Below are 23,359 nucleotides of genomic sequence, written 5' to 3'. Positions count from 1 at the left end.
TCGCCGTTCCGCAATACGCACCCACAGCCCCTGCCCTCCCTGATCCCGGCGGCCCCCGCGCCGCGCCCGCCCCCCACCTCCCTTCCCGTGGTGCCGCGCGGCCCAGACCGGCCTCTTCTCTCCTCCCCTCCCCTCCCCCCTGTGCCGCGCGAGGCCTGGGCCCGAGATGGCGGCGGAGCGGGGCGGTGGCGGCCGTGGGGCTGGAGCGGGCGGCGAGGAGAACAAGGAGAGCAAGGAGAGCAAGGAGAATGAGAGGCCGGTGGGGCTGCAGGCCGGCAGCCTCGGCGACAGCCTGGGCCTGGAGAGCATCCTGCGCCGCGATGGGGACGTGGCAGGGCCGGGCGGAGCGGGACCAAAGATCCGGGGGGCGCCGCGCCGGCCGGGGCCCGAGCCGTGTGCGGGGGGCGCTCGGTCCCTCCTCCCGAGCCCCGTTTTGCGCCTCCGCCCCTGCTGCGGAGCCTCGGCCCGGCGGGAGCGTTCGGTGCTCGGGGAGGGCAGCTTGGGCGAACAAACCGGACCCTGGGGAGCCGAGGGGGCCGCCGGCTCCTCTAGGGTCAGAGCTCCGAAATCTGACGTGGCTTTAGCTCGTGGCGTCTTTGTAGCTGAAACTCATGTGTGAAACTAGGTCGGCGGTGCAGCTGTGGTGGAGCTGGGTTATATCTTCTGGGTGAGACGAGAAACCGAGCGGTTCTGAAATACGGTTGCAGTTTTCCGTTGAGTGTCGTGTAGTTGGTAACAAGTGCGTGAGGTGTGAACGTAGTAATTGCCTTGCTAACGTTAGGAATACCTAAATCAGTGAAAAACTAAATAATGCAGGGGTGTGAGTTCAGGGATTAACGGCGCAGAATAGCAGTGAAAAACAGCCTTGGGCAGACAGCGAGGACAAGGAGTGCTGTGCTGGGACATGGCAGTTTTGATGTTCTATGAGCGCAGACTAATTCAGTGTAATAACAGTTGATGTAGGCTTTTAACACTTAAACTAAAAATGTGTTCTTATAAGTGTAATTCCAAGAAAACATTTTGATGGACATCCACCATTTTAAACTTTAAAAGTCTGGTAGTATCTATTTATCTAGCTGCAGTAATAGTGCTTATTTTGATGGGGTCATTGTGTAGTCTGGTTTTGTGGCATTTTTAAAGGTTCTTGTTAAAGCTTAAAAAGGAAATGTTGGACTAGAAATACATAGAGCACAGAGGTTTCTTGTTTTGTATGGAGTTTTTATTTCACAAAGTAGTCTGCCTTGTAAACTGAATGAATAACATTAGCAAGTTTACTAGAATACAGCATGATTTTATGAGGTAGCATAACTAAGAGAATAAAGTAAGTACAGGATGCACAGAAATGAACAACTATGCTGAAGAATGCAGAGAGTGGATGGAAATCGTGGAATGATGTGACACAAGTCACAAGCCAGTGTGTTCTGTCGCAGAGTGTTTGTTACAGAAATGTGGAGGAAGACTAGAAATGCGTTGAAAAATTGAGTAGAAATTTCCCAAAAGCTCTTTTTGCGAGGTTCTCTCTTTTCAGAAAGCAGATTATTTGTGGAGGTTGTGTTGGCAAGGCAGTAATGGTTCTGTTCAGTGCACTTCTGCCTTTTCTTGGGAGGTAGAACGTCTGGGGGCAGAAAAGCTTCTGTCTGTTTCAGCTTTACCAACAGAACTGTGTCACAAGTATGATGAGGGAGGGGGTGTAATGTAGCTAGGGCAGTTGATTATATCGGTCTGGGTGCCTCTGCTGGTGTAGCTCATTATCCTGAAACAAGTTCTGGTAACAGCAGAGCTCTCGCAGTTGTCTGTAAGAGGAGGTGATTGTGGTACATTTCAGTGTCTTAGTACTGGCTGTGGTGACAGTCAGAAAGCGCTGAAGGAAGAAGTGGCATGATGAAGTCTTCCAGGACCATCGGTTCTTTTGACTATGTAATTTTAGGAGGGATTTGGGTGCCCCTCTATTCGAGGTGCTTTGCTTAGTGGAACCCGTAGAGTTCCCTTCCATTGTTTTGGGGTGGAACAGAGAGCAGGTGACAGTGTATTATCAGTCAGCCTTAACGCAGATCGCAGTCCTTCAGATTGTGAAGGAGTCTCAGCAGCAGCACGGTTTACGTCATGGAGACTTCCAGAGGTACAGGTCAGTGAACAGTGTGGATCTCTTAGGGTTACTGGTGTGCCTTGGCTGGCTTCGTTTAAAATGTAAACTTGTGGGGAGGCAACAAACCTGATCTGCCAGGTGAATACTGCTCGATAGACTGATTCATGTGAAGCAGTGTACGCTTTTTTTCATTCTGTGTAATGTGCTGTGACTGTTCTGTTGGGGAGGATACAGATGGGCTCTTGTTCCTCCATTGCCCTTCCAGAGATTGATGGTTAACATCGCACTGCTCATCACTGTAGTCTTTCAGAACTGAGTGTTCAATAAACATACATAAGGCAGTTGGACAGTAAGGAGAACATCGTTCCTATTTTTTAAGATCAGGAATTACTACAAGTCGTCTTACCTTTTTTGTATTCTGTTAATCCCTGGTTTACAGGTAGCTTCTGTACTACCTTTTACTGAATGGAGTTCTTAGTTGTGAAAAGTTATCTGTCATAGCCTTTAGTCCTTTTTTCTGGTTAGAGAGAGCAATAAACAGGAACAAAATGTTACTTTGGCCAAACTGACCGTCTGTCTTTTCTTTAGGGGTTATTGCTCCCGTAGGCTGAGGCGGCTCCGAAAAACTCTGAACTTCAAGATGGGAAACAGGCATAAGTTCACTGGGAAGAAAGTAACTGAAGAGATTCTCTCAGACAACAGGTACAGTCACTGGATGGAATGAAGCATTCCATATACTAATGAGTAGTTTCTTTTGTTTCAGTAATTTATTTTCATGTGGGGGTGGTGGAAAACTGTTCTGTACATTATACTGGGGAATGTTTCTTTTCAGAGATGTGTGTTGTTCATATTAGTAAAAGGCAGAAGTTCAGGCTGGAGCACATGGGAGAGAGGCAGTGCACAGATCCTGCTTCATCGTAGCAGCAACAGATGGTTCCTTCTCTTCCCTCACCGTTGCTAAAATGGGTTCTTTTTGTTTTCAGTGAATTTGATACTAAAGAGGAAATACATATTTGGATCTGTTGCAGGGACAGACTTGTGAATACTGATAGCATAAGTGGTATAGCCAGCGAGGCTGTACTTGGAGGCATAATCCCTTCCCTTCGAACAGAAATATTGTATTGCAAGTTTTACTTAGATATTCAAATTTTGGCAGCACAGTTTGATAGAATGGAAGGGATCTTGGGCTCATTTCCCATCCTTGAGAAACACTTGAAATGTCTGCTGCCCTGTTTCTTCTTGTGGGGAAAAGAAAATGTGATGCTGTCTTTACCTGTATTGTTAAGAAGCCAGATGCATCGTAGCATTAGCTGGTGGGACAATAGACACGTTTACCCATAGTGAACCAGTTTGAAGAGCAATCTAAAATCATAAATCCCTTTTCTTCACACTGTCTGTGGTGCTACAGGATGATATTAAGTTCTCTTCCTCAGTTGGGTGATTTGATTTCTGTAGTGAGAAATACGGTAGAAGCCAGTTTGGAGTAATGTGACTTTGTGTACTTAGAACATTACAAAATAAAAGCATCTACCTCTTATGAAGCTAAACTTCTGCTACCGAACTTTACAGCTCACACGGCAAAGAACTAGTGGTGGTGTGGTAATGTTTCTTAGAATATCATCATTTTTCATTAATCTTTGTCTGCCCCACAGGTATTTACTGCTGATTCTGATGGATGCAGAGAGAGCCTGGAGTTACGCCATGCAGCTGAAGCAGGAAGCAAACACAGAGCCTCGCAAAAGATTTCACTTGTTGTCTCGCTTGCGTAAAGCTGTGAAGCATGCTGAAGAGCTGGAGCGTTTGTGTGAAAGTAACCGAGTGGATGCCAAAACAAAGCTGGAAGCTCAGGTAACCGCTGTTATTTGATCTTGGTTTACAGCAAAAGCTGAACAGGAAGCCTTTGACTGATTCTTGAACGGGATAATGTCTTCCTTTAAATATCGGAGTTACTGCTAGCGCAGCTGCTGGAATTGCAAATAACCAGTGGCACCAGCAAAGATAAGGTCCTGGTGTTGAGAAGTCGGTGTAGTAAATGATTGTCCTTACTTTGAAAAGTAGTATGTTTAATAAAAGTGAAAAGAATTGAGAGGGACTCAGTGATGCAATGCAGCCTAAGAAACTGTGCTTATCTGGTGGGGTATATATTTGTGAAATGCCCTAAAGTAGCCACCTAGAACACACAACTTGTGGAACACAAAGAAAGCAGCTATGTTGTGACCCCAGCCTCTCTGAAGAAGGGCCTGCAGTGGTATCATAGTTAAAACTGCCATCTTGCAGCTTATTGCCAGAAAAAAAAAAAGTTTTTTGACATCAGTGGGCTGTGTTAATTGCATAACACTCGAGAAATATCTTTGCTTTCATCTCCTTAGAAATGTAGCAGTGTCAATTAAAAATGGGTAGGTAGCTGGTCACTCCTAACCCAAATTAGTTCTCTTCTGTGGGAAGACCAAATGATAAGGGCGAGGTCTGGTCACTGACTGTGGGCATTGCAGCAGCCTTAATGCTAAAGGTTGTGCAAACCAGGCTGTTGGTCTTGGGGAAATTAACTTGGCCTTGCGCTGTCTGCAGGCGTACATGGCTTACCTGACAGGAATGCTACGCTTCGAACACCAGGAGTGGAAAGCAGCAATGGAGGCTTTCAACAAGTGCAAGTGAGTTTCCTGACTTCTCCATCTTCATTTAGTAAATAGCACTGAGTGAGTCTGGAAGGTTTGTATACTGTGTGTACAGCAGCTCTGCGAGCTGTTTAGTCACTTGCGTGCTTAGATGGAAGATACTGCTGAAGAAATAACATACTCCAGAGTAGAGAGACAGACTCTGCCCTTAAAATATGATCTCGCAGACCAACACATACTGCAGTGTTCATCTGTGTTCTTTGCTGTAGGACCATCTATGAAAAACTGGCCAATGCTTTCACAGAAGAACAAGCCATACTGTATAACCAGCGCGTGGAAGAGATCTCTCCCAACATTCGCTACTGTGCCTATAATATTGGTAAGGAAGCGGGGGGGGGGGCGTGTACCTGATCTCCCACAAAGAGCAAGACTTGTTCGCAGAAGGGGAATGTGGACTGATAGTTAAATGCTGGTCTAAGTGACACTGCAGTGAGTCCATAATATTTTGGGCAGGTTCTGCACACGTTCTGAGTCAGTTTAGCAGTTTCATTTTGCAACAGTATACATGATTTTGTGTAAAAAGACAAAAGAGCAGTTTGCAGTAGTTTGCTAATGAAGTCAGGATGCAATTGCAGATTTATCCCCTTTGTTAACCAAATTACCAGTATAAAATCTCTTAATGAGCATTTCGATATTAAAATAAATTGTGAACTCAGGTGGAAATGTGATGGTGATGTGGTAATTCTCTCAGGTGACCAGTCTGCCATGAATGAGTTGATGCAGATGAGACTGAGGTCTGGTGGCACCGAAGGTCTTCTTGCAGAAAAACTGGAGGTAACTTAGTTGTGTGCTTCAAGTTCAAGCATTCATTATCCCTCTGTTGAGTGTAAATATTGCTGCAGCGAACTGTTTGAGAGCCAGAGCGTGTCAGAGGAGAGCAAGCAAGCCTGGGCTCTCTGTGAAACCACACTTTCCTAGAAGGCCATTTTGATTTCAAACTGGTCAAGTCTAATGTTAATTTGAAAGGTTTGGTTTTGAAAACCTTAAAGTTCAATCTCCGAAGTTCAGTGTATTGTCTGCAGGCACTGATTACTCAAACTCGAGCAAAGCAGGCAGCTACAATGAGTGAGGTGGAGTGGAGAGGAAGAACTGTTCCAGTGAAGATAGACAAAGTGAGGATCTTCTTGCTGGGGTTGGCCGACAACGAAGCAGCAATTGCTCAGGTAACCCAGAAGCCATGCCCAGTGCTGGTGTTCTACCCGTCTCTCTCCTTCAGTGTGCAAGATAATAACCTGATTCCTGGACTAAAAGCTTTTGAATCATCTTTTTCTCAAACTTGGGGTTGGAAGGCTGAAAGTAGAAGTGGGAAAGTTCACTACAACCCAGAGCTGAAGTATCAGCTGTGGACAGCTCCCACAGTCTGCTAAGTGCTAGTTTGGGAGATCTGCTCTAAGTATTCCTGCTCCTTGGAACATGCTGTGCTGCCCAGAAGTGCTACCTTTCTGTTGCAGGGTGACAGCCATTATTCTTTGTAAGTCACTTGTGAATGAAAGTTACAATTTTAAGGGCAACTAGTTTTGAGTTATTGTTATAATTTCTTTAAGTGCTCCAACTTTAGAACAACCAGAAGAAAAAAGATACGCATCAGTTAAATTTTTTCAGCAACAAAAAGTTCACAAGGTGAATTGGGTGCTGTAAGATTGATAGCCTTCTCCTCTTGACTTGTACAAACCGTCAAAAAGCAGGAAGAAGGTTACTAAATGTCGGGGTGTAAATTGTACGTAACTGTTCTGAAACACTTGCAGTGGCACCCTGTCGTTAGTATTCCAGCCAAGTTTTCCACGTGAGGCTTTTTCCTTGGAAGTGGTGCCCAGGTGCTGTGTCTTGCTTCCCAGTGACTGCATCTGGCACCTTCTGTTTGAAAAGGCAGTGAAAGGATTGTTAGTAACAGTTATGGCCACTAAAGACATGTTTTTTTTTCAGCATTAAAACCCATTTGTAACCAGGAGAATAATAATGATAAATAGAAATTTAAATGATAAAATGAAAACCCTACAAAGGCATAAGGCAAGCATCAAGAGCAGGAGAAGATAATGTGAGTAGGATAAACGAGATGTGTCTGGGCAGGCGGCATTAAGTGTTAACTGCTCTTGTCATGATGTTAGGGGTTGCACGGTGCTGAATTTATTTTCTGTAGGTCATACATGGGTGTGGCCAGCAGGTGGAAGTGTAGCTTAGAGTTCGGTGTAGCTTAGAAGTGTAGCTTAGAGTTCCTCCCTCTCCCCCCCCTCCCTCCTGCCAGGCTAGCAGTCAGACCTTTTCAGTTCAGTTGCCCCCTTTGTTGCATGAAGCTGTGGAAGGAGGGATATGAATTTGTTTTCATCTCACTTTGTGTTTCTTGAAAGCCCTAACTGAAGAAAGGAGTTTTGTGGTATTGGATCACAACTTGTGATGGAGAGATCTGAGCACGCAGCAGCAGTCTTTATGTTCCCAGGGGGCTCAAACTCAGCCTTTTGAAAGCAGTTCTGCAGTTGCTGTCGGCTGTGGAGAGCAGTCCAGCTTCAGGTCAAAGCCTTGTGGCTCCTGGCATCTTTGATGCCTTTTTACTGGTCTTCCTATGTTGAAACTCTAACTTAACAGAAGTGCTTCTCAGGGTTTGGTTAGGAGCAAACACAAATGTGTGTTTTGTGTAAAAATAGAGATTCAGAGCACAGTTAGATCATTGCCTTCAGTGTTATATTGGTAATGGGAGAAACAGAACAAATAAGCCGAACCAAAAGACAAATCTAAGTTTAAAATTACTTCTGCCAGCCCTCTTGTAGTCTTGCACGTGTGACTTCAAGGGTCTGTTGACTCTAACTAGCATAAGTCGAAAGGCTAAAGGGCGGTGCTGTGCTCTGGTACTTCAGTTCCCTGACCTCCTTTAAGATGAAACTGTGCTGTTCTATCAGGGCAATTGAGTCACCAGCCATAGGACTTGTATCTCAGTTTTATGATCTGATATCTCCCAAATCAGAACATGTGTATTTACATACAGAATCAGGTTAACCATAGGATTTTTTTCTTAGAAAGGAAAGCCTTTGTTTCCCTGCAGGGCCCAGCCCTTTCTCTGTTGGTGCATGACTGGTGATGTGGCTATGAATGCTCTCATTTTTGTGCGCACAGTTAAATTGGTATGTTCCTGGGTGAGGCTGAGAATGCTGTCAGACTTGTTGCTGGTTATTTATGGGAGTTAGTCCCACCTTAAAAATTCTTGCAGCAAATCACAAAGGAAAGAAAATAATCAAACCCCCCCAAAGCCATCTTAATCTCAGGTCAAGATACCTGACTCTTTGTGAGGGAGTAGAAGTAGTATTCCTTATTGGGTTTGCAAACCTGAGGAGAGGCAGACTATAGAGCTCTACAGAAAATAAACAAGCAAGCATGGTTTTAGTACTTTATTCATTTGGAGTTCATCTTGTGCTGTTCCATGACCTAGAAGTGGTATATGCGGTGCGATATGCTTTAGTCCCTCCTTCAGTTGCTAAGTAAGGTTGGGTTTTGGGCAGTTTTCTCTTCCTGAATCAGGACAAGTGTTGTGATCCCCACCCGGTTACCTCCCAGTCACCTGAATGGAAGCTGAGTTCGAGTGCATTGTTCAGTTGGGTACACGATATGCCAAGCCATTATGCAGGGGTCAGGCTTCAACTTGTTTTGTAAAAGTTGTTTTCAAATTTTGGTTTTGGGGCAGGCAGCCAAAAGCTGCTTAATTTTATGACAAAACTTGTGGTGACAGCAGAAAAGCACTTCTGCTACTAAAATACAGGGTTGCTTTAAAAAAGCGCTTCAAACAAGCAAATTATTGCCACTGTGTGCATAATTAGAGTGGGAGTGTAGCAAAGATAATCATCTGCATGTTCTTACCACATGAGAAGTTAAATCAGCATAACAGGAGCAGTCTGCACTGGTAGTTTGCCAGTTTGGTAATGCTCAGCTCTTCTGCTGTTGCTGGGCCTTTCCCACAGTGCAGTTCAACCTCAGCTGCTCTCAGAGCAGTATGGGTGGCATCCTGGGAGAGGATGGAGTTGCTGTGAAGGTAGCTGTTGCAGGGAGGAGGCGATCAGAGCTATGTGTGCTAGGCTTTCAGTGCTACAGAATTCTCAGCACTAACCATGTTCCCCACCATTTCTGGCAGTTTGTTCTGTAGAACATTTTGCAGACTGGAACATATCGGAGTTCTGGCTGCCCATGGATCTTAAAGCCATAATTGGGGAGAAACTTTGTTTAATCTTCTCAGTTAATTCTTGCATCATGGGGTGTGAAACACAGTTTCTGATAGATACTGGTCTTAACTTTCCTTTGCTCTTAGGCAGAAAATGAGGAGACAAAGGAACGTTTGTTTGAATCTTTACTCGGTGAGTGTAGAGATGCCATTCAGGCTGTTCGGGAAGAGCTGAAACCAGACCAGGTAAGCAGCAATCTTTTGGCGTTTCTCCTTTCAGCACCGTAGTGTTTCTTTGGGACTGATTTGTTATTGTTGAACTTGCTTAACAGTAAAGGTGACTAGGATTACTTTAATAAAAAGTTTCAAGGGGGTCCATCATATTTGATTTTATTCTCTTCAGAACTAGTGAAGGTGAATAGCAACGTAGAAGCCTTCAGCTTTTGCCCGGAAGTCTGTTATAACTTCCCTGGTTTACCCAAACCTTGAGTTGTTTCTGATGTTTTCTTCCCTCTGCTGCCAGTTTTGAGTAAATAATGCGGTGTTTTGTCCTCATTTGCTGCAGAAGCAGCGGGAGCACTCTCTGGAAAACGATTCTGGGAAGGTGTCCAACATCCAGTATTTACACAGGTAATAGGCAAACATTGCTGCCTGAACTGGTGTGAAGCAGTCATACTCTTGTGTCAAGATTTTGATTTTGTTTTATGGGGTTTTTGTTCTGGGCCTCTCGGATCTCAAAGGACAACTGTATGGATAAGGATCTGATTCACGGAGCTTTGAAAACATTTTATTTAAGACTCTCTTGTTGACCTTTTGAATGTTTTTCTGCCTTACTGGCATCAGCTTAGACTGGGGAGGAAGAGTTTTTTCAGAACAAAGAGTAATGTCTGAGTAATTCTGACAATCTGCTAATGGTATTTGATCTTTTGTCTTCTATTTTTTTTAGTTATTTGACTTACATCAAGCTGTCAACAGCCATCAAGCGCAATGAGAGCATGGCAAAGTCTCTGCAGAAGGCAGTGCTGCATCAGCAGAGGTCAGAAGAGGATGGCAAGCGTACACCACGGCCTCAGGACCTGATCCGTCTCTACGATATCATTCTGCAGGTAATGCTAAGAAAACCTATCTGATTTCTTATAGTAACTGGAGAACTTTGTTACAAAGAGTTATCATAGAAAATGTAACTGCAAGTGAACTGCTGGTGAAGTCTGAAGAGCAACTGAGTAATTACAGTTACCTTGTTGAAGATGTTCAACATGTACATGAAACACAACCTCCCATTCTAGTTGTGAACAGAAGATACTGCTAGAATGGGTGTCCTTGGTTGTATGCACTAATGCAGCTTAAGACATTTTTCAGACTATTTTATGCGGCACCTGGATAGCTGCCTTAGTTTGTGCTGGCCGGGGAAAGTAGCTGCTTTAAGTAGCTGCTTTAAAATGTATTCCTTCACAAAAGCAGTTTCTCAGTTTGTCACTTGAATTAACTGTGGGAGCCTGTGGCTGAAGCAATTGTGATGGGAAATGGAAATGCTTTATGAAATAACTACTTCATGCGGAATCTGAGGAGTTTTTGTCCCAATTCCTGTTTGTGTCAGGAAATCTGCCCTGAGGAAAAACTTGCACAAGTGTCAGCAAGTGTCCTTCACAAGGTTAGCACACTGATAATTAGAAAACTGGAAACTATTTCCATGGGAGTGTACTGTTGACTTGTTAAAACGGGCAGCTTTCTCTTACTCCAGCAGATTCCAGAGGAAAACAACACCTTCATTTGTTACTCGGATTCTTTTTTGCACAGAACCTTGTGGAACTGACACAGCTTCCTGGCCTAGAAGAGGACAAGAACTTCCAAAAAGAGATTGGATTGAAGACGCTTGTGTACAAAGCTTACAGGTGATTTAGAAATGGCCAAGTTTTCTTTAGTGGATATTACATCTTCAAGGGCTGTTATTCCAAAGCTCTGTGTGCTGTGCAGGGCTTTGATGCAGTTTCCTCTGCCTTTTTGTGAAACTGATCAGTGCTTCTTAATAGTATCTCCTATTGTAAATTGTGTGTTGGTGAACAGTATGGATGACAAACATGTCACTGAGCCACTCTTCGCTGTTGTAGGTGTTTCTTCATTGCACAGTCCTATGTCCTGGTGAAGAAATGGAGTGAAGCTCTTGTTTTATATGAAAGAGTGCTGAAATATGCCCGGGAAGTTCAGTCAGGAGCTGGAGCTTATACTAACAGGTTGAAGGTAGGAACCCAGCCCCATGCGTAGAAGTGAGCTGACATTTGTGAAGAAGCTCTGTCCTGGTATTTATTGTCAATTAGGTGACGGACCGTTACAATTCCAGACTGATCTTTAAGTAGGGAGAAGAGTAGTACAAGTGTGACTGCTTGACAAGTTATAATAGAGACTTTCTAGTGATGTGGAAGTGCTTCGACTGGTGTCTTGCTTGCCAGTTCTGACTTGCTCCATAACAATTTACCGTGCTTTCTCACATCTGCAGTTGCTCTCATACTGCTTCAGTAATGCCTGAGGAACTGTACTGTGGCCTTTCCTCTTCTGGAAAGTCTTTTCACCACTAGGACTTGCCTTCTTAGTTCTTAATTTGTCAGGTTTTACCTTTGCCCTAACTCTTAAACTCTGGCACATTTCAGGCTCTCAGATAATTTTCTTTAATGACCTAGGAGCTGCCTGATGTTCAGGATCTGATCACTCAAGTGAATGCAGAGAAATACTCCCTGCAAGCAGCAGCTATATTAGGTGAGTTACACAATTATACTAGAGCTCTAATGTCATTTCAGTAATGCCTCTGCAGCTATATCATTCCTTTTATTTCACTTCGGAAGTTCCAAATGTTTTTCCACTTCCCTGGGAAATGAAGTGGAAAGGCTCTGGAAAATGTAGTTGTTGTCTCCAAGTTCTAGCTTGTTCTACCTGTGTGTAGAACAGGTAGGCAACCAATGAGTATACATCTGGTATCTTGCTCCCTGCTCAGACATGTGAAAACATCTCATGAGGATGTGCACCTGTTTTGGTGAGCTGTAGAGAATATTTTGCTCAGTGTTTAGTTTTTTTTCTGCAAACAAGTTGTACTTACTCATCCCAGTTTTGCATGGCTGGAAGAATTACTAAGAAAGGGGAGAGCAGTGATGTTCTGCTCTTTGTCAGTGTTGACCAGGTTAGCGGGACTTGGGGGGAATGGATGAGCTTTGATTTCTTGAGCTGCTTTCTTGCTGTGCCTGCTGCTGGAAACCAAAGATAAGTAATGGATTACTTTGTCTTTTATTGCCTTAATGTTGCTTTAAGAGACCCTGCTGGGGCTTTCTCATCATCTGCTGCTTTGTGCGCAACTCAAAATCTGCTGGTTTTAGGAACTTCTCATGATAGTGTAAAGGAGCAGCTCTTTGTCACTGAGCTGTGTTGGCTCTCCAGTTTTGAGAAGCATGTGGGATCCTCTTAGTCTAGAAAGCAAGTTGTTTCTACTGAAAATAGTCTTTCATATCCCAAAAAGCAAGGTTGCTCTCTAATCTTAGAGGACAACTGACTCCTGAGTCAGCCTTCCTTCACGCCAAGGTTTAGACTGTTATTCTTCCCATTTTTTTCTTCATTTTGCAGATGCAAATGATGCTCATGAGACTGAGTCTCCATCTCAGGTCAAGGATGGCAAGGTAAGAGCTGAGAGCCGAGATGAACTCCGGTAGTGTTTTTAATGAATGTGACTTTTAACCTGCTACCCGAGTGTCTCTAAACTGCTGATTGTGGTTTGGTCATGACTAGGGTATTTAAGAAATTTTATTAAGCTTGCTTGCTTCTGCAGGTTCTGAAGGTTGCTGACACAGTGGTGTTTCTTGGGTAGAAAGTAGGCTTCCATTTGCAGCTTGTAGTGTGGCATCTTCATGTTTTTTATTCAGCTTTCTTCCTGCACATGGAAAGGTTTTCCAGAGATCCTGCAGCAATGCTTTGACAGTGGTTCGAATAATTTTCAAGAGCCCAAGATGTCACACAAAGGAACTTCAGCTACTTTTGTCTCAATTGTTGCTTAATCCTCTTTGCTTGTTTGACCCTTGTTGACTTTGATTTGACATGTGTTTAATTTGTGTTTCTGCATTGGTCTCTTCCAGCCACTCTCCGAACGGTTTGAGACTTTCTGTCTGGATCCTTCTCTTGTCAGCAAGCAAGTCAGCCTTGTGCACTTCCCTCCAGGCTTCCAGCCCATCCCATGCAAACCTTTGTTCTTTGACCTGGCCCTTAATCATGTTGCTTTCCCACCTCTGGAGGACAAGGTGGAGCAGAAGGCCAAGAGTGGCCTCACGGGATACATAAAGGGCATCTTTGGATTCAAAAGTTAACCAGGACCCCCTGAGGAAGTTTTATTTGGTATTGAAGGAAAAGCTCCATGTGGTTCTAGAACACAAGTATCTGCACCCGAAACCAACAGAGGGAGGTTTTACCATCTTCTTCCCTGTCTTCTGTGTCTTTGTCTGTGCACGTACATTCTCTGCCAGTGTATTAAAGACAAACAACCTATTCTGAAACATACATACGCTATATATAGCTGAAATTAATCTGGAGCACAGAGAAATTCCATTCTGCTTGGAGAAGTTGGAGCTTGCTTTGTGACCAGTGGCCTGTTTGTGGGTGGGACACATCTGCTTGCCATGGACCAGGGCATAGGCATAACGTGACTCCTTCTCCCATCCCATTATTTGATGCTACAATTTGGTATTTTGGTCTAGAAATCTGGGTGTGGTGTGGAAGCAGAGGCAAAAGTGGATGCAGAACTAAACAAGCAAGGTGAGGCTGCCTACAGGAAGACTATGAAACCGTAGCTGCAGGGGTTCACTTCTCCTCTTTGGACTCACAGAGGCCTCTGTTTTTTAAAAACATAACATTCGGAAGTGACAAAATGGAGCCTCTTTCCTTATCAATAAGCGTGGCAAATACCAAACATTAATGGTTACCCCAGTTGTTCTGGAACATAACCTGAATTTGTACTCTGGGCCGATGGAATCCTTCTTTATTGATCTGTGTTTTGTTTAGTACCTGAATACAGTATAGAACCTATTCCTATAAGGCTTTTCCTGGGAAACTGGCTTCATGGGTGGCTTTAGAAACACCTGCGTGGTCTTCATGGGAAGTTGGGTCTCTCGGTGTTCATTTTGTTGCTGATCTAAACCTTACCTGAAAACAAGGTGATCTTTTTCTGGAGCAATCTGTTGCCTTTCTCTCATCCTTGGTCAGTAGATATGCCTGAAATGAGGAATAAGCAGCAGGGAGGTAGTAGGTTCTTGAGCGATCAATTTCTGCCATGCCAAACAGCTTTTTTTTTTTTTTTTTTTTTTAATAAAGCGCCCAGGTGCTATTGTGATCAGCACTTTAAAAATGCGGGTAATTTCATAATAGTGATCATTTAAACGGCGGGCAAGGGGAGAAAAGCTCAGCACATGAGCAGAACTGTTCTTAAATAAAGCATTTGGAAGTTTCCACCAGTAATGTTTGGGTTTCACTTGGTCTGTAGCTGTGAGCTTAAACAGCAGTTTTTTCTGTCTGCCTTAACGCTTCTGCACCTCTTGGCTTGACTTTGCGTTGTTGATCTCCAGTTCTAGGCACTGGAGTTAACAAAGGGGAGACAAGAACTGTTTTACATGATCACATTGTTGTGAGAATTTTTAAGGCAAGGTGTGCATCATATGAATGGGGGGAATTATCAACTCCAGTTATTTTAATATGAATGTTCGCTGTTTTATTCCACATTGATCTGATTTGTGAGTTCTCAAAGATCAAAGCAGCTTTCAAGAGGATTCTTCAGAAAGAGGTGAGACAAGGAGGAGGAACTTCTCGTTTGTGTTAAATTTTTGTGACATGGAAACAAAATGTGAATTTCTGGTGTTCTAACTTAATTCTATTTGCCCTTGGGTACCAGGAGGACTTTGCAAGAGAAAGGGAAGGTGTAGGGCTGAGAGAAATGTGGCAGACTGTTTGTTTATTCATCTGATCAGAAAAGATCGTGCAGTAGGCAGTGCTGGCACCAGCTGGGTGATTGGCGTCACGGTGCCTGTTTCTCTGAGCTGCTCTCTCCTTTTCAGCTTTTATATCAAATCACTTCCAGAACTGCTCTGCTGTTTGGTTTGTAAACCAAACTCCTTTCTGCATTCTTACCACAAATCTTTGTGGCTTCCTGGGTTGATTCCAGTGAAACTTGTACTGCTGCCACTTCCTAATCATTTACTGTTACAAAGAGCAAGAGCAGTTGGCCTGTATGTTAAACATCTTTTGACTGGTAACTGATTAGTTGAACACAGATAAGAAATCTGAAAACAATAAAGCTTTATTCCTGACTTGTGAGGCATGTAGTTTATGCCAGGCATTGAGAACACCAAGCACTCTGCCTCCAAAGCATTCAGAGGATCAAGGTCACACCATCACCCAAGGCTACTTAACCCCTGGAGGATAGCCAGGGAGATCTGGAGGAGAATCTTCTCCCGGAGGGCTTGGATAAGGAAACGCATGAGTCTCAGAGGTAACTTGGCTGATATGGTGTGATGTTAATGGAAAGCGAGTTAAGTGGGGTCTGTTAGCAATGTAGAAGGCACTAATGAGGCCCTAGGAAAAACTAAAAATGTCAAAAAGGGTGGGGAAAAAATACTGTTAATCAAGTCACCTGTGTAGTGGAAACCAGACTCAAAGTTTATTGAGGCTTTTAGCCCTGCAATATTACTTGGAATGCAAAGGTGAGGCTCAGACAGCAGTGGTTGTGAGGGAGTAGCACAGGCAGGTGAAGTGTCTGGTGGACTTAGGATTCCCCTGGGACTGCTCAGTGTTTGTTGTGCCTGAAACAGCTGGAGCAAGATGCAGAGCACTGGTGCGTGGTGCCTGGAAACCTGCTTCCTTACTGCTCTGTTCTTTCATTAGGCTGCACTGTTTGCTCTCTTTCCATTAATTAATTGGCAAGTAGGCCACATGGTTGCCTTCAAACAGGAAGCTCTGGCAGAATGGTCAAGGTTATTGCTTTCAATCAACTTTTCCTACGGATTATCTTTGTTTTTAGCCTGTTATTAAAATTCCAGTGCTGAGTTACCCATGCCTGGTACCACTGCATTGATTAGAATAGGAGAGAGATGTGCATCATGGCCTTGGGCCCTGCCAGCAGCAATTCACCTATGTGGTAGGTGATGGTCACTTGTGGTCCTGCACTCCGAGGGGTCTAGTGACAACGGATCAGTCTTGAGTGATTAACAGAACGTATGAGAAATGATTGGCATGAGACAAACTGGGAAGAGCTCTTGTCAGCTGCCCCACTAGACCTACAGGCACAAACAGCTCATGGAGTTTGGATGTAAACTGGTAGTTCACTGGCTAAAGGAGTGATTTGATGGGATCTTTGTTGTCAATGGCTGCTCCTCTTTTTCTTCAGGATGGGATCACTCCTTTCAAGTGTAAGAACAGCTGGAGGTGGGTTTGTCTGCCAAAGAGGAGCCTTTTCTGATCCAGGCAGTAGGAAAGCATGGGGGGGTGCCCCCAATATCTAATGGGAAGTTCCAAGAGGAAGGACACAATAGAATTGGAAGCAGGCGGTGATCCTGAAAGCTGCTCGCAGAGGTGGACCAGCTGCAGCCTGTGTACTCTGAGCTTTCCTGGGGATGAGGCTGGAGCAGCAGCAGCAGCTCGCCTTCTCGTCCCTCTCCTGCTCTGAGTTGAGGGAAGGGCTGGGCAGTGCTGCAGCTGCCTCTCCAGCCCGGCTCAGAAACCTGGCTCGCTGCTCCGGTGCCACTTTTTGCTGGGACCCGCCTCTGCCACTCCTTTGACCCTGACACTCGGAACATTTTATGTAGAACGACTATGCTCTGGGAGCTGGTCAGGAAGTGGTTTGGAGAGACACACCTACAGCAAAGGTTCGTGCTGGGCTCTTGCTGCTCGGGCTCTCCCAAACCGTGTGAGGGTGAATAGGTTTGTGAAATGCAACCGCTCCCTGACCCTCTCCCTTTGGGTGAGGTCTCCTCAGCGTGAGCATACTGCTTCTTGTCCGAGGAGGGGAGGCTCTGTACTTTGCTCTCCTGCTAAAAAGTCACATGAACTGCTGGTCACGTCGCTGCTGCTGTTCCTGTGGAAATTCCATCTTTGTGAAAGTGGATCACAGCGGGATTTGGGTTGGGGCAGAGCCAGGGAGTCCTTCCTCTGGAGCCTTCAGCCCAAATACCTGAAGTGTCCTCACTCTTTGTTTTTGTTTGCATTGGAGATTTACTCTTTGCTCTGGGGAGTGAATGATGAACTCGATGCTGAGCGCCAGATTAAAATGTTTGTGTTACAGCTAAGCCCAAGTGCAAATGGGAGTGAGGCGCTGTGTCTGTCCCCCCAGCCAAGTCCCCAGCCCTTTTCTGGGCTGCTGCGAGTAACCTGGTCTGAAAACCTCCCCACCTTTGCCCTGAAGAGAAGTAATGTCTCAGAGGGGGAGGTTTAAAACCATTTTCAAAGGGTGTAATCTGTGTGTGTGTTGTGTGCACGAGGTCTTGGGTGCAGCTTTCATGTTCTCCAGTGCCATCAAATACAAATTTAGACCTAGATCCCAGCATGTACTTAATATTTCTATGTATCACTGTATTGTAATCTTTGGCAAACTCCTCCATTGCTGGACACCCTTAGCTCTGGGGTTATTCAAATTAAAATTAAAATTTTTGTGCTGGCAAAAGCTTTCTTGCCCCTCCCTGCTGAGCTGAGGGACAATGTGTCCGTGTACAGACACAGCAGTTTGTTGGCCTGAGGCTTGCACGCTGTGCCTGGGGATTAGTGACTCTCATCCCAGCTTGTGGTCAGTTCAGGGAGCCATGCTGTGGCTTTGGTGCCCGAATGACTAAAGAGCAGCATCAAAGACTCTGAATTACCTTCAGTGCTTGCCTTTCTCCACAGAAGCAGGAGAGCATCTAATTAAGTCGAGGAAGGTGAAGTCTGGCTGTGCAGAATTAATTGTGGCAGAAAGATTTGTCCTGCTCTGGTCCCTGCTTGTGGCACAAGCACTGGGCACTGAATTGGGCAATAGCAGCTCATAGATGGAGCTTTGTAGGAAATTCACATCTGATTGAAAGGCGTACAGGGCTGGCAGGCTGGAGTTGGGGGTGTGATCCACCCCAGCTCCGCAACGCTCCTGGCTGCTGTAACCTCTGCTCCCACAGCTGCCTCCTTCTCCCTGCTTTGGTCATCCAGGAGGGATTTATCTTCCCTCTCTGCTAGTCCTAGGCTTGGTTTGAAGGGAGTCGGAAAGCATGATCCTTCCTAGTTGGTGTATGCTAGGGTGTGTGACCATCCTCCTTCCTAATGCCCTTCAGGTTTTGCCAAATGAGGTGCTGCAGCCTGGACCCCTCTCTTCTGAACGCTTTCTTCTCCAGTCAGCATTTTGTATCCGGGCCAGGAGTTTTTCTCCCAAGCAGATAATGCTTTTAGCTGTCGCAGAGATCCCTGTTTCAGCTGGCCACCACCTACAATGCAATGTCCTGCAGCTGTTTTTGCACATTACAGAGCCACTGTATTGCGCTTGAGCATGAAGGCCCAGAGGAGAGCAAACCTGTTCTAGCATTTAACTTTCCATCACCCTAACAGGAGCTGATTGCCCAGTGCTTGTGCAGGATGGTCCCTTCTTCCGGGCACTGCCATTTGAGCAGAGCATCTTCTCTAGAGACATGAAAGAAACCAGCCCAAAAGCTTTAATCTCCCACCCCGATTTCACGGGGTGCTTCTCCAGCTGTGCTGTGTGTGTGATTGTTGCTTTTCCAGGTAGGTGTTTAATTACTTCTCATTGCCTGATTAATGATTTAGGACACATCTTGTTCAGGTCCAGTCACTGTGTTTGGGGAGCAGCTCCCTTCAGCAGTGCCACTGGAAAATAAAGCTAAATTTGCAGGCTGCATCCTGTAAGTTATAAACAAGTTTTCCAGACACAATGTCTTTGAGACTCTGCCATTAGTGAATTTATTTAGTGCTATTACAGCCTTGCTAATTGTCTGGGGAGAGGAAAATTGGGGTAATGCATTAGCTGCTATCGGGGATTGCCATGATGTCCTGCTCATTAGCTCTACGGCTTAAACTCATAAGCAGCTGGGGGATGCTGCAATGAGGCTGGAGAGGCAATGGGGTGAGAAGCGGACAGGTCCTTTTGATGTCTGAAGTGTCTAGGTATGAGTAGTCCATAAAAGCCCTGGGCCTGAGCTGTTAATGAGATGGTGTGGTGCAAATGTCCTCTGTATTTAGAGATACAAAGGAGCAGGACCAGGACTTCTCATTCCTGCTGGGAGGGCTGTGCTGGAATTGGCTTCCTCTGGTCCTTGGAGCTGAGCGGCTCTGAGGCCAAAGCCCACTTACCTCTGCTGACTCTGGCAGGGTGCAAGCCCAGCCCTGACCCAGAAAGCTTTCTTATGGTCTTAATCAGAGCTTCAGGAAGAAGTGCAGGGGCCTTTGCACTTCCCCTCCGCTTATCAATTGGTAAAGATAAGGCAAAGCAAAATGAAGTTTGATTACTGAGTAATTTTAGACTTAAGAAAAGCAAGTGTCTTATTTTCCCAGTGTGGCAGCAATGTTTTAGAATAGGTGGGCTGTTCTGAGACTCTGGAGTTTTTGTCTTGTATGAAAGCTGCTCCACAAAGAAGAAGAAGGGCTGGGGAAAAATTATATAAAAAGTCACTGCTGTCCCTGGTGACTGTGAGGAAAAAGGAGGCCAAGTTTTTCATGGTGGGAACATGCTCCAATACCTCTCAGGGTGTCAAGCATCCAGCGGCCTGTGGCTCCTGACTCCCATGGCTGCTCTTCATGTTTTGCCTCTCGTGCTCCGTTGTTTTCTATGGCTTTGGAGACTTTTACAAGGGTTCCCCACCTGCTGAGGACTGCCCAAGTCTTACAGCCTCTGTCTCCGGTTGCAAAGACCCTGTGTTCTTTGCAGCAAGCCTTGGTCTGTGCTGGCTGTAGCTGCCAGTCCTGTTGCCAAACAAGCAGGATTTCTGCACGTATAACAAAGCATCTGTCTCTGTTACAGAGGGCTTCTGTGGCCTTGTGCATCTCTCCAAAACTATTAGAAATAAAAATAGGATGCTGAGCACATGCAGGAGTGGCTGTGACTTACCTCTGGTTTTCATGGGAGAGAAGATGAGAGGAGAGGCAATGGAGCAGGGAACTCTTGTCCATGTGCTGGGCACTGCCTGCCTGACCACATGGCCATGAAACTCTTCCTAACTTTGTCCTAGGGGACACGGTGGTGGGTGCTGCTGGACAGGGCATTTGGTGAGATAGGCAATTAGTTTCACTTGATGTAAATACGAGTGATTGTTAGCAGAGGCTTTGCAAGGGTGAGGAGATGCATTAACTGCTCTCCCAGAGATGTCATTTTATGAACAAATCCAGTCTGTTTCCGGGTGTATGGGAGACTAAAGCCCAACCACCCTCCTACATCTGTGCTCATTGATAGTTCCTACTTTTCCCCTCCCAACCCTTCAGTTTGTTGTAGAGGTCCTTTCATTGCTCCGCTGTAGGTACCTGCCACTTCTACAGGGCCATTGAAGACTTTAATGGTAGAGTTATCCCCGAGGTGTCTGGCCAGGAGCAGCTCTCGGTGGTGTGACGGGAGAGGCTTGTGCAGTGTAAGGGTTCTGCCCATTGCTTTGATTTCAGCAAATAGCTTCCCAGAATGAAGAAGTTTAAAAGCAAGGAAGTGAAGTGAATAGAAAACTCATCCAGAGGACTGGTGTGCAGAGGGTGGTGAAGAGAGACGCAGAGGAGGGAAGGGTGTTGCCATCCAGAAGGGCGAATGGTCTTAACGGGTAGTAGTAAATTGTTTATGGATCATATTAAGTTGTCATATCCTCTGTAAACATGTAGCAGAGGTGCCTGCCTAATAACAAAGGCAAGCCATCCTCTAAACTCTTGAAATAAATCTTCCTTCCCTGGAATGATACCTGCTCACCAAGGCTATCTATGCACCTGTGCTTGCTGTCTGTCCCTGCAGGCGACCTACTCATCTGTGTGAGCAGCAACTGTTTGTGTGACTGCTCTGTAAAACCAGGCATCTGCATCCTGGCACAGCTCCAGGCTGGTGGGACAGATCCCCAGAGCCTCTTCTGGAAAGCAAAAAAAATGGTTATGATGTGACTTCCATCTCCTGCTGTGCCTGGAGCTCTGCTGGAGCAGCCAGCCCCAGGTCTGTGCCTGCAGGAGACATGTCTGTGCCCTCAAAGCGAGCTCCAGCCTCGGGAGCTGTCTGGGCAAGACATAGTCGCCTCTTGGATTGTCTTTGTAGATCAATGGCAGCACTTCAGGTCTGGTGCATCTGGAATGAGATGAAGGCTGCCCACCCCTGACCCATCTCCCTGTGGGTGATTTCACCTGGGCAAGGCAGCTCTGCCAGCTGTGTCAGCAGGGTGCTTTGTCCCTGTTTCAGTGCAGAGCGATCCTGTTGGAAGTGCTGCCTGTAGGGGAGTGTTTGAGAGATGGGAGACCGTTGGTAATACTGCTTTGGGTGGTTGTCTTGGAGACTGGTGCTTAGGTTTCCAGCTGCAGAGGAGCAAGTCTATCATGGGGCAGTCCTTCCCAGGGCTTTGGGCTCAGGTCCAGTTGCCAGTCACAGCTGTGTGGGTGGCTGTGGTGGAGAACTGGTTGAGCTGGTCTCCTTGCCTGTTGCCTCTTGCAGGGCCTGGGTTAACCATGGTACTCTGCCCTGGCATGGCTGGGGCTGGTCTGAACAAAACCAGCTGAGATTCTGGAAGAAGCCTAGGCTGAAAAAAGCAGTGCACATCATGAAGGTTCCCCTGAGGATTCCTTGCAGTGAGGGGGGAGCTGGGCTGGCAACAGATACTGGGCTGGCAAGACCTGTCAGCCGGGAGCTAACCTTGGCTCTATCTGTGGCTTCTCCCTGCCACTCTCGTTTCCTGTGACTGGGGTGGTGACAGAACCCCTGGGCCTTGAGGGCTGGGCAAGCTCTGCTCCTCTTGCAAGTGAGCAGGTAGTTAAGAGTGTCCCGCTCTCTTGGCCTCTGTGTGGGATGAGCAGGCTGGCTCTGCCTCGTCTTCTCTCAGGACCTCTGCCTGACTGAGGAAGAGGCAGGTCCCCTTGCTGTGGTGAGGCAGGCTGGATGCTCAGCATTGCCCCTGGACCAGGGCTCAAACAACAGCAGGTTTGTGGCCTGGCTCTCTGTCTTGTCTCACACTGTCTGCGAGTGGATGGGTGCTCCTCTGCCAAGCACACTGCCTCTTCTCACATCAGCCCCAAGATTAGCTCTGTTTATCTATCCTGTCTGTGTATGGCACATAGGCTGCTGCTGCCTGCCAACACGTGTGTCTCTGCATGCACAGGGGTGAGATCAAAGAGTATTAGCTTTCAAATTGCTCTGTTTTTCTGAGGGATCCTTGCCAGGGGACTTGGCTGAGAGAAGGATCACACTCTGTCTTGTTAAACAGAAGAGAGGAAGGTGGTGTTTGAAAGCTTTGCAGGTAAGGAGCTCCAGCCCTCAGCTTCAGTCTGAGTGATGGATGGCTTGGGAAGCAGGCTGTCCAGGGAATGGTGTGCTGCTGTGTGCCTGGTTTGCTTTTTGTATTAATTCTTAGAACTTCCACCACGTGCAAGCATGCTGCCTTCTAGAGGATTACAGTTCAGTTTAGTTTCCTTTGAATTCACAGGGGATTGATTCCCTCCTGGCTTGGGCAAACAGCCATGCAGAGGAGGGATTGTCCTGTGCAGCCATGGGCTCCTGCATGCTCCTGTTTTGCATGGATACAAACTGAGGCCTACTTGGCTTTAAATGCTCTTAACTCTTGACTCTGGCAAGGCTTCAGCTTGCTTTTAGGCTTTGAATGCAAATGCAGTAGGGTCTGGTCCTATGGGCTACAGGGGATGTGCTGTGCTGTGCTGGCTCCTCCGGACAAAGAATATCATTGCTGTCATCGGTCAATTGGATGCTAATGGCAAAGGGGTAGTCTCTCAGCAACCATCTACCATCCTGTCTGTAGACCTCCACACAGCAAAGACAGTCCATGAAGAAGGTCTCTGTTATCTCCAGCCCGCTTGGAGGAGAGGTCACCCCTCCTTCCAGGGTCCACACTAGCTGCCTCCCAGTGGAGGACCTCCTGTCTTCATGCTTCTCAGATCGTGGTGTGAGAAGCAGGGCCCAAGGTATGATACCACTGTGAAAAAGTAAGGATTCACAGCTTGTAGAAGAGCTAAACAATAGCAGAAAGGAAGTCTCTTGCAAAGGAGGCTTGTCCCACGCACGTCTTTCCGTCCCTCCCAAGACAAGCGTAATTAGTTTTGTGCCAGTTTAAAAGAGGACAAAGAGTTTTCCCAGCAAGTGGTAATGGACCTCAGGCCTTTGACTCTGGGCCCAAGTTGTCCTTGGGCCGTGTGAAATGGGGAAGAATTGCCACAAACCTGTGCATCATGGGCAGCTGGTGCTTACATTGAGGCCGTAGTCACCATCTGCTCCTAGTCCTTTTCTCC

The 23,359-nt window shown here is 46.1% G+C and overlaps 1 protein-coding gene across 1 annotated transcript; it reads left to right on the top strand.

Annotated features, from left to right (window-relative positions):
• Nucleotides 1–102: 102 nt before the first annotated feature.
• On the top strand, nt 103–15,929 carry SRP68 (signal recognition particle 68). Its single transcript, XM_054083500.1, has 16 exons — nt 103–305; nt 2,059–2,125; nt 2,675–2,788; nt 3,739–3,934; nt 4,655–4,737; nt 4,971–5,080; nt 5,453–5,535; nt 5,784–5,924; nt 9,050–9,148; nt 9,468–9,532; nt 9,849–10,008; nt 10,700–10,794; nt 11,011–11,140; nt 11,578–11,653; nt 12,509–12,561; nt 13,015–15,929. The coding sequence occupies exons 1-16, from the start codon at nt 167–169 to the stop codon at nt 13,240–13,242; spliced, it is 1,839 nt and encodes a 612-aa protein (XP_053939475.1). The 5' UTR covers nt 103–166; the 3' UTR covers nt 13,243–15,929.
• Nucleotides 15,930–23,359: the final 7,430 nt, after the last annotated feature.

This window comes from Cuculus canorus, chromosome 18 (genome assembly GCF_017976375.1).
Source record: "Cuculus canorus isolate bCucCan1 chromosome 18, bCucCan1.pri, whole genome shotgun sequence".
Lineage (NCBI taxonomy): Eukaryota > Metazoa > Chordata > Aves > Cuculiformes > Cuculidae > Cuculus > Cuculus canorus.
The sequence above is the reverse complement of the archived record's forward strand: the minus strand, read 5'-3'. Positions and strand labels throughout refer to the sequence as shown.

Coding starts and splice junctions, on each gene's coding strand:
- SRP68 (XM_054083500.1), top strand. CDS start 167: ATGGCGGCGGAGCGGGGCGGTGGCGGCCGTGGGGCTGGAGCGGGCGGC. Junction 2,126..2,674: donor GGAGACTTCCAGAGGTACAG/GTCAGTGAACAG, acceptor TCTTTTCTTTAG/GGGTTATTGCTCCCGTAGGC. Junction 10,795..11,010: donor CTTGTGTACAAAGCTTACAG/GTGATTTAGAAA, acceptor TCGCTGTTGTAG/GTGTTTCTTCATTGCACAGT.